Source organism: Monodelphis domestica, chromosome 5 (genome assembly GCF_027887165.1).
Source record: "Monodelphis domestica isolate mMonDom1 chromosome 5, mMonDom1.pri, whole genome shotgun sequence".
NCBI classification, from domain to species: Eukaryota; Metazoa; Chordata; class Mammalia; order Didelphimorphia; family Didelphidae; genus Monodelphis; species Monodelphis domestica.
Genome location: NC_077231.1, coordinates 226,210,720 through 226,221,803, shown reverse-complemented (window position 1 = coordinate 226,221,803; position 11,084 = coordinate 226,210,720). Strand labels below are relative to the sequence as shown.

Here is an 11,084-nt window from a genome sequence, read left to right as displayed (position 1 = left end):
TATACCTAACAAGGGTTTAAAGTGGGGCAGCTGGGTGGCTAAGTGGATAGAGCCTCAGGCCTAGAGATGGAAGAAGCTAGGTTCAAATTTGGCTTTAGATACTTCCTAGCTATGTGACCCTGGGCAAGTCACTAAACCCCCATTGTCTAGCCCTTACATTTTTCCTTCTTGGAAGCAATACTTAGTACCAATTTTAGGACAGAAAGTATGTTTTTTTTTTTTTTTTAACAAAAGAAAGGTTTAAAGAGCTATGTAAGACAGGGGTAGTGGTTGGGGGGATGGGAGGAGATACTTTACCATTGGGAGAATAGGAATAAACAATTGATCAATAAGCCTGGCACTATGTTAGGTGCTGAGAACTCAAAAAAGAAAGCCTCTGCCTTCAAGGAGCTTACTCTATGTGTGTTGGGGGGCAAGGACAAGAACACAGAGATAAGTACATACAAAATTAATACACTGTGAATGGGAGGAGGGGGGATTGGCATCTGGGGAGATGAGGAAACTAGGGATTCCATGAGGTACTAAGTTAAGGTAGGAGTGCTTTCTAGGCCTAGTGGACAACGACAGGGAAAGGCCTTTGCTATACTCATTCATTTGAGCATATGCTCTTCAAAATAACAAGAACCCTAGAGGTCATCTATCCAGCCTTTTGTTTTACAGAGGAAGAAACTGAGACTAAAAAGCTTCATCACAAAGGTGGGGAACTATGTTGTATAATGTTATATATTTTATCAAACAGTGGATGCTGATTTTTTTTTTTAATCTTTACTTTGTGTCTCAACATCAATGCAAGTATCAGTTCTAAGGCAGAAGAGCCATAAGGGCTAAGCAATAGAGGTTAGGTGACTTGCCCGGGCCACTCAGCTCAGAAGTGTCTGAGGTCAGACTTGATCCCAGGATCTCTTTTCTCCAAGCCTAGCTTTGGGTCCACTGAGCCTTTAAAAACAAACAAACAAAAAACAAAACAAACAAACAAACCAAAAAACAAACAAAAAACAAAAAACCCTTTCCCAAAGAACTGATACTGTTTCAGTTCCAAGGTAGAAGAGCTTCTGGATTCTTTTTGATGTTTTCTTTTTTCAATCTCTGTTTCAAAGGTAGTCTCTATGGGTGGAGGGAGGGAGAGCTACACAGTATTCAGAAATAAATGTAATGTAAAAATAAGAGGCATCCATGAAACAACAAAAAATGAACTAGAATGTTAACTACTTTCTCCATCTTCTTTCCTCCTCTAGTTTGAATTGATGACAATGATAGCAGGCATTTATATAGCACTTGATAAGCACTTTCCAGTTATTTCATTTGATCCTCTCAACAACCCTGAGAGGTAGGTGCTATCATTATCCCCATTAGAAAAAGATCTGGGCTTTTAGTAGAATGCAGGCATAATGAGTCAAAAGTGTGATGAGTGAGAAAAGAGCTCACTAGATCTTATACTACATTAAGCGCAAGACAGTGTCCAAATTAGAACATCATACAGAAGTTCTATTTTGCTTCAAAGCTCAGCTCAAATACTTCCCCTACAAAAAAACCTTTTTCTGGTTCCTTCAGTTACTGGTGCCTCTTTCACAAAAGTACCTTGTTTCTTTTCTTTAAAAGTCCTTACCTTCTGTCTTAGAAGTCCAAAGCAGAAGAACGGCAAGGGCTGGGCAATTGGGGTCTAAGTGACTTGCCCAGGGTCACACAGCTAGGAAGTGTCGGAGGTCAGACCCAACTCAAAGCTTGCTTGACCCAGTGTGGCCCTGGACAACCAAACTAATCTGTCAGTGCTCCAGTTAACTCAGTATGCCTCTACATGGCAGGTCAAGCGTGATGGGCATTGGCAGGAGTTCATACTGAAGGGAATTACAGGTCCAGGCACCTATCCCTTTCGCTATCCCTAGCACAGTCCACAGTAAGCATTTCATAAAGCTTTTTGATTGAGTGACTGAAGAACATGGCAGCCCCCGTCTCACTCACAGTCACCCCACATGGGGAATACTGTGTCCTATTCAGGGCATCCCATTAAGAAGGTCTCTGAGAAGAATTCGTCCAGAGAAGACGTCTCTTCAGGGTGACAGCGCCAGAGGAGAGCCCCTGGTGGAACTTGGGATACTCGACTGCCACTGAAGCCCCCAAGAAAAAGATGGGAGGCTACAAGAATAGAAGCTCCTTGAGGGGAAGGTCAGCTTTCTTTAGTCTTTGTATCCTCAGGCATGGGCACGGGGCCTTGCTCAGAGTAAACTCTGACTGAATTGGCTTGTAGACCAGTTGAGTATTTATAAGGCCATTTGAAGGAAGAAGAATTCCTTAAACTCATTCTCTTTGGGGCCTGAAGGAAGAATCAAGAGCCCTGGTGCAGGCTGCAAAAAGGTCGGGGTTTCAGGATCTTTTAAGGGGAGAACACTTTCCAGCCCTTAGCCAAGAGCCCGGAAAGCTTCTTTAGGAACCGAGGCAAACATTTATATGGCTTTAAGGTTTGTAAAGCACTTGCTTGACATGGATTTCCCATAAGCTAGAAGTTCTTCACTTGAGGTATATATGTGTGCGTGTGTATTAGATGTATATACACACTTCTCTACCTATTTATCCAAATCCAATATATACGTAGCTCTAAATACCTAAATAGATTAATAGACAAATATTGCTACACGTGGATGTCTATACATATGTATGCAGTCGCATAATACTACAAATACAAAAACTCTTTCAGAATAATTGCCCTCCTTTGTGGTCTTATGGATTTTATTTTATGATACCTTCTGAGGAGTCCCAGGTCGTGACCCAGACACATACAATGGTTATGAACTCCTGCCTCAAGATGATAGTGAGTTCTCTATGGAGGTGGAGGCTGGCTGACCACTTTTCGGGAATTCCGGAGAAGGGAATGAAGAGACGCCTCCTCAGGAGCGGACTGACCCAGGTGGGCAAAGGGCTTTTTCCCAGCCTGGAGTCTCTCAGCTTCCTGTCAGCCTCAGACCCAGAAGAAGTGCCCAGAGTCTGAGTGGCCCTCGGGAGTCCAGGAGCAAGCACCACAGGGCTTCTTCTTGGGTCGTTTCGAGGAGAGGACGCCAGGTAGGGGAGGGTTCCCGCAGGTGTGGGAGGCCGGAGAGCTGCGGGTTAACCTTGACCTACATAGGGCGGTGGGCGTTGGGCAGGGGAGCCGCTGGCCCACTGCTAATCTCGTCGTCTCTCTCGCTGGTGGGGCGTGTTCGCGCGGCGCGTGCCCGCGGCTGCCTGCACTGTTCGCTCCTACCAGCTGTAGATGGAGCTGTCCGGGTTGGTGCGAGCTCTGCGCAGCCTGGGCGCGTTTCTCTTTAAGCGGCCGGAGAGGGACATGCCTCCCAGGATGCAGTTTGTATCAACATGGCAGCTGCGGTGCAGCTCCCCTGCTGAACGGGTGCTGGGGCGAGAGCGTCGCGCGGAACCCGAGCCCGAGCCGGAGCCGGAGCCGGAGCCCGAGCCAGCTGAGCTGGGGCTGGGCTGAGCGTGGGGCTCGGGCCGCAGCGGCTGCGGAGGCGGAGGCGGTTCAGCTCCGGGCCGGCGCCCCGGGGGCTCCGCTTGGCTCCCCCTCCGGCCCCTGCCCAGCCGCCGCCTGGCTCCGGGGCTCTGCTGGCTCCGCGCCCTCCGCGCTGACGGCGCGGCCCGGCCCCAGCGCCTAGAGAGCGCGGCGCGGCCCGGCGGCTTGGGGGTCCGAGCCCCCTCGGGTCCCGTGCACGGAGCGGGGCGGGAGGGAGCAGAGGCGGAGGGAAAGGGCCGGCCGCCCCAGAGCCCTCCGCACCGCAGCCTCCCCGGGGCCTGGGAGCGAGACCGAGGGCCATGGCCGAGGCGTCGCCTGCTCCGGTGAGAGATGCCCCTGCGCGGGCCCAGCTGAGGAGCGGGGCGGGAGGGGGGGGGGGGCGCAGCGATCGGGGGTAGGGGCGCGGGCTGCATCTCATCCCCTCCACCCCCAGGGGACTCGAGCTGGGAATGTCGCGGCCTCTCTGGGCTGCGGACATTCCACCCTCTTTCCCCCCCCCCCCCCCCCCCCCGCCCCTCAGTCGCCGGCAGGAGCCGGGACACGGCGGCTTGTCACGCCGGGCCGGGGCCCCTGGGGAGCGGGTTCGTTCTGACTCCTGGGGCGGGCGGCTCCAGCTCGACGACTCTGCCGTCGTTCCCGCTTGTCCCCATTTTTCTGACTGGCTATCGAGGCACACACACACACTCTCGTCTAGGGACGGAGAGGGAACAACCTGCTCCAAGGTCATGCAGCCAGTCATCCGTGGCTCTCTGCCTACTTCTGGAGAAATCCCTGCCTCCCAGGGCTTGGGGAGGGCAGAGGGAGTCTCCTGCAGTGCGGGTTCCTGTGGGGACAGGCGTCAGCCAGGCTGAGAGAAAGCGGGAAGGGCTCCCCCCTCCCCCCATTCAGGGAAGGCCCGGACCTTCCCTTCCCCATCCCCACTCATGAGAGACCCGACCCAGGCTCATAGAGGCCAGGGACAGCCGCACCGGCACGGCGCCCCCTATCCCCCCATCTGCTCCCATGCCAGACTTCAGGGTCCCTGACTGAGGAGGCAAGAGGGCAGGCTCCTGCCCAAGAGTTAATGTCCATCCTGCACGCCCTTTCTCTGGGCAGGTATCCGGGAGACAGTAACTTCCTGGTGACAGAGAAATAACCTACAACTTCCTTAGATCCTCCTACCAGCATCTGACCTCAAGAGAATGATCCCTTGTTCATTCCCCCTATACATACATAGAGGATAAAACAAAATAGACAAATATGTTTTTCTTCTTTTGATATGACCACAGTTCTGCAGAACTCAAGCCACAGAGATGAGAAAAGTCAATGAAAGAGAAATTGTAAAATAAGCTTTTAAGCCAGGCTTTAAAAGGTTGAACAGGACCACAGCCTCCCCCTCCAAATTACAGTTTTAGAATTAATATTTGTGAATTTGAGCATTCTAGGAATTAAATGGATTAATGGGTCACTCTCCAGCTTTTTTTTTTAACCTTTTAAAAATTACTTTTATTTCCTTTTTTTCCTTTTTTTTTACCTCACAGAACCACAGGATAACAGAGTTGGAAGGGACCTCTGAAGTCATCTAGTCCGGGTCAGATTAGATCACAGGCTACTAGGACTGGTGAGGAAATGATAGCAAGAACATTTTGTTTTTGTTTTTGTTGTTAAAGAAACTTTCATCTTTTTCCTCTGGATTCACATAAAGTTCTCTAAAACTATAAAAGTAGAAAAGATCTGCCTAGAGATGGAGAACAGAAAAAAAATAGTATTTTCCTTATACTTCAGACCAGCCCTTAAGGCAGGAAGTTCCTGCTTTTCAGGCTTTATTTACTAGATTGTAACCACACTTTAAAGAGATAGGAGCTGTACTAAACTTCTGATTTTTCAGATAGACTGATTTGGCCTCTGGATATTTTCCATTTCTCTAGACTGGCTAAAGTGAAAGACTATGGGCTTATTGAGAATCAATCACATGTTCTTATGTCTTATTTCCTCCTCTGTAAAATGGCCATGGCCCTCACCTGCATAAAAGTGACATGTCCCATTAGTCAGGGACTTAGGAGGCCAAGACTCCTATGATTTAGAGTTGAAAGAGATGGGGAAAGTGATCTAATCCAACTCTTTTTTTCTTAACATGAGGAAACTGAAGTTCAGTGAGGCAAAGTGATTTGTTCAATTTTCAGGGTCACTTCCTGGATACCAGTACTAATGCTTTTTCTATAACACCATACTTTTGTCTTCTTTTGTACTAGAATGTAAATTTCTTTGGGCAGGGTCTCTTTTGTAGCCCCCACAGAGCCTACTACAGTGCTAAGGACTTGAGGTTTAATGAACACTTAAGAGATTTTTGGAACATTAGAACCTTGAATAGATGTCTTCTGATTCCTAGTTGTATTACAAAAGTTTCCCCAAGAATTTGAATCCTAAACTTTCTACCACATCCTGAGTTAAACTACCTCAACTCACTTTTATTTGAAAGAGGGAATGAAGGAGTCCATGAATGAATAGATGTGGATGACTTGGAAAAGATCCAAAGGAATTTCTAATGAATGTCTAAAGGAATTGTGATCATTTACCTTAAAATCAAGATTTCAGTAATCATAAAGTCATTTTTACTGATAGAGCATCATAGATGGTTATTCTCTGTCTATACAAGACAAAATAAGAAGTTGATAAAAACTGCGATAAGAAGGACAGCTAGTTAGGATAATGAATAAGCATTCGACCTGGGTTCCAATCTGGCCTCAGAGACTTTATAGCTTAACCTCAAATGCCTAGCCCTTTCTGCTCTTCTGCCTTATAATCAACACTTAATATCAATTCTAAGAGAGAAGGCAAGGGTTTTAAAAAAATTTTTAAATTGTAGCAAGAGAGATTTTAAAAAGGAAGATCTGGTCTGGTCTAAATAAAATATTGACTAGATAGCTGAAAAATTAGTAACCCAATTGATTATGAATTTTCTTTCCTTAAAGATTCTAGACTTCTTTCTATTTAGATAAAGTCATGCTGTTATTCAGAACAATTTGAATATGACTGTAAGTTCACACAGTATCCTGAAAGCTTGATTTTAGCTTGTTATTCTAGATCTTTTAACTGAGCTAGAAACAAGTAGCAAAATGGGTCTATTTGATTTTCCATTCCAGCCCTAGACCTTGTGTCCCTAACCTTCACAAGGATACTTACATCACTGGGTGCCACAGTGAGAGGCTCAGATCACCCACTAGTTGAAAGAATCCTGTTGGATTTAGTTGGGAATATCCCCTCTTTCTTGGAACTATGGGTATCTTGAGCCTATGTTAGTGACTGTCCTGCCTAAAAACAGGAGGCTGGGCTGAATGGCTGAAAACCCCCAATTAATCCTGTGATTATATCAGAAGCAGAGTGACATATAGTAGAAAGTATGGTAGACCTGAGACAAAGGTCTGAACCCAGGCTCTGGAACTGATTAGTCCTATGGTTCTGGACTAGACCTTTAATACTTCTAAGCTTCAGCTGCCTCAGCTCTAAAATAAAGGTAGTAATCTTCATGGTACCTACCTCAGTTTTTTTTTTCTCAGGAGCGTGAACATACTGTATAAATCTGAATTCTCTTTATGAATGGTACTAAATAAACATAGCATCTCTAAAATCCAAAATCCATTATGGCAACACATTAATGAAAAACATTTACTGAGAAAGTTAGACATGTTATTTTGAGAAATTTGAAAGAAAAAAGATTTTGTGCCATTTCTAGGAGATGTTGAGAGGTATTATGGCTGGCCTTAGATCCAGAAAGACACGTATCTTGCCTCTGCTGCATACTGGCTCTGTGACCCTGGCCTAACTTTTCAGTGCTCTGAGTCTGTCAGGCCCAGAAAAGGTGCCAACCTGCACTGATTAGGAAGTTCCCACTAGGAGTTCCCTACACTAAGGAAATCACAATCTAATTCATATCCTAACAAGAAAATTATGGAGGAAAGCCCCATAATTACTTTACTATGTATCTGGGGTGTAGTGGAAAATAGTCCTGTATGGAAGTCAGGAGATTGAGTTTCTAGTCCTGGCCCTAATACTGATTTGTCATGTGTTCTTGGTCTACAGTTTCCTCATCATTAAAATATAGATTGCAATCCTTGCTTTACCTATGTAATAGGGTTATTGTAAGGATACAGTGAGAACATAAATGTGAAAGCAACCTGGGTTCATATTTGGCTTCAGGTACCTCCTCGCTATGTGACCCTGGACAAGTCTCTAGTTGCCTAGCTCTTATGGCTTTTCTTCCTTAGAACCAATATTTAGTATGGATTCTAAGACAGAAGGTAAAGGTTATTTTTTTTAAAGTGAAAGTACTTTGAGGAAATATGATACTCTATACAAATTCAAGATATTACTATTATAATTAATAACTAAAGCCTTTATCACTTATTTTAAGCCCACCAGCAATATAAGCAGTTAGTTACAACTTCCTTAAGAGCACATTCATGATGAAAATAGCCCCACGATTTTTTTCTGTCTATAGAACTTGTCCTTGTGTGTACCAAACCTGAACCTTTGTAATGTGATTATTAATCTTTGGACCTCAATTATCATGTGGGGAAAAGAAGTCTCAATCTTGTCTTTTCATTTATTTCCTTACAAACAGGTTCAAGAACTAGACATGGAGACTCGTCGACCATCACCTCTGGCATTCTCTAGTGTTCCCCAGCGAGAAACTCTGCCTCACTCACCTGCTGGACCCCTCCGAGAAACTCCATCCCAGTACTCTACTCTTTCCCCTAAAGAAACTCCATCACTGTTCCCTGCCATTCCCCAGAAAGAAGCCCTACCCCGAATCATTCCTGAGAAAGTGACTCCTGTCCGACTCCAGCCTGTTTCACAAAGGGAAATTTCACTCCCAACCCTTGCTCCTGAGCAAGAGATCACTTTTCAACATCCTCCTGTTCTCCAACCTGAAACTCAGTGTCCACCCCAAGCTGTTTCTGAACAAGAAATCTTATTTAGGTCCCAATCTGTTCATTATCAAGAAATCCCACTCCATTCTCCTGAAATTCCTGAGAAAGAATCCCTGCTCCTTTCCCCTACTGGCCCTGAAACTGAAATGGAGACCCTATTGCAAAGCCCAGTTTCCCAAAAGGAAACACACTTTCAGACTTCTGCTGCCTCTCAGAAGGAAACTCCACTACAAACTGCTGAAATATCCCGCTTGGCAATATGGGCTGCCATCCAAGCAGTAGAGAGGAAAGTGGAGGCTCAGGCCATGAGGTTACTCACCCTGGAGGGGCGGACTGGGACGGCTGAGAAAAAGCTGGCTGACTGTGAAAAGACAGCTGTGGAATTTGCAAACCACCTAGAGAGCAAATGGGTTGTGCTGGGGACCTTGCTCCAGGAGTATGGCTTATTGCAGAGAAGGTTAGAGAATATGGAGAATTTGCTGAAAAATAGGAATTTCTGGATTCTTCGACTCCCCCCTGGTAGCAATGGAGAAGTTCCCAAGGTAAATCTGTTCTTGATAGCAGGATGACAACAAATGAAGTGAACTAAAAATTTCTTTTAGCTGAGTTTGATACAAGGGAAAGGGATGGGTCAAGGGGAAGTCTAAGTAAAAGAAACATTCAGAATAACTATAGGATATATAGGACATATCTGTGGGATATATAGGATTCTACTTACCTAAATGTGCGTGAGAACTCGATGAATACAACTACAAAATGCTCTTTAGAGGAAAAAAAAAGAAAGACCTAAATATCTGGGGCAATATTAATTGCTTATGGGTAGGTGTAGCCAATGTAATAAAAATGACAATATTGCCACTTTTTCACTGCTATGCTAGCCTACAAAAGGGTTATTGTTACTTTGTAGATATATTAAAAAGAATAATGCACCTGGCAGAACAAAAAAATAAAGGAAATAATGAAAAAAAAGTGGGAAGCAAAGGGATCTGTCAGTTCCAGATCTTTATCTACAATAAAGCTGCAATCATCAAAATGATTTGGTACTGGCAAAGTAAGGGGAAAAGAATTAGATGATGGCCAGAAGTCAGCACTGGGTCACTAAATCATGCCAACTGGTTCATTTCCTTTTAGGGCATGCAAACTAGGTTAACAGATTAAAGAGAAACTAAGATACAATATATTTTAGTTCCCACAAAATACTTGATGAAATCTTACATAATTTTCTTGTTAATAAGATGGTGAAATGGAGGGGGAGGGGACTGGATGATAATAAGATTCATAGTTGGTTGAACCAGTATTCTCAAAATGTGTTGGTTTATGCCCCTATTAGCCTGATAGGATAGCTTTGAGGACACTTATTCAGCGTTATTTTTGTTTACTTGTTTTTAAAAAATTAATTTACCTTTAAAAAAATTAAAAACCCTTACCTGTGCTCTTACAATCATTTTAGAATACTAAATATCTATTTCAAGACAGATGAACAGTAAGGACTAGGCAATTGGAGTTAAGTGACTTGCCCAGGGTCACAAAGCTAGAAAGTGTGAGGCCACATTTAAATCTAGGACCTGCTGGCTCCAAGCTTGGCTTTCAATCCATTGAGCCACCTAGCTGGCCCTCAGTGTTGTTTTTTATTAGTTATTTGCATGAAGACATGGGTAAGGAATACATCTTTAATAATACTAGCTATATAAAATACTTTATATGCATTATCTTACCTAAGCCTCTAATTTCCACATGATATAAAACTTGCATTCCATGCCCCATGTGCCACAAACTCTGCGCCACAGCCTTTGGACTTCAAAGCTACATGAGGGTACACCATAGATGAAACTGCACAAAGACAGTCATTCTCGGTCACCGAGAGACTACCACTATAAAACTTGGAGGACTAACTGGTATGACAGATGACTGTCAAGGTTCCCAAGCATCTCCACAAACCAAAATTAACAAAATAAATTTTATCTGGAATAAATGTAAAGTCCTAAACTTAGGGTTTGTTTTTTTGTTTTTTAAAAATCAGATGTATAAGACCAGGGTGGGGAATTCCTGGCTAGGCAACAGTTGATGAAATTAAAGGCTTTAGTTGACCACTAAATTAATATGAAGACAAGGAAGTTAAGCAGTTGCTGTTTGTTTTTAAAGCTAATGTTCTAAAATCTGACCTCAGACACCTCCTGGCTGGGTGACCCTGGGCAAGTTACCTCCCCCCATTACCTAGCCCTTACCATTCTTCTGCCTTAGAACCAGTATTTAGTATTGATTCTAAGATACTTTAAAAAAAGCTAGTGCTCTCCCAATGTGGAAATTCCTCTATAGCTATTAGATCAGTAACTCATCTGTAATTGATTGTATTAGAAAACTGTCTGGGGCACAGAGAATTTTGCCTGTGGTTTCAGGGGCCATATTCCTTCAGGACAGAAATTGAACAAAGTCTTTCCAATCCTAAGGCTAGCTAGCCCTCATTCTACAAAACCCCACAGCCTTTTAATGATCATTAAGGGTCACTGATGGGCATGTGCTGAGTTTCTTCTGCACATGCCAGAGCTCATCTGCAGGCCTGGACTTTGTTTTGAAATTCCAGTTATAAAAGGGACACTGACTAACTAGGAGATGGCCAGATTATATAGGATAACCATATATAATATAATAATAATATGTGAAATAATATATATTAA

General features: G+C 44.1%; 1 protein-coding gene across 3 annotated transcripts in view; it reads left to right on the top strand.

Moving 5' to 3' along the window:
• The first annotated feature begins 3,240 nt into the window (after nt 1-3,240).
• The window catches only part of ZNF777 (zinc finger protein 777), a 31,492-nt gene continuing 23,648 nt past the window's right edge, over nt 3,241-11,084 (top strand). Inside the window, exons 1-3 of one of the 3 annotated variants that reach the window (XM_007504543.3) lie at nt 3,242-3,822; nt 5,020-5,099; nt 8,100-8,951. In XM_007504543.3, the coding sequence (XP_007504605.1) occupies nt 8,115-8,951 (837 nt within the window). In that variant the 5' untranslated portion in view covers nt 3,242-3,822; nt 5,020-5,099; nt 8,100-8,114. Of the gene's footprint in view, nt 3,823-4,048; nt 4,222-5,019; nt 5,100-8,099; nt 8,952-11,084 lie in introns of those variants that run through there. The other 2 variants (XM_056799862.1, XM_007504542.3) reach the window with 2 other exon arrangements.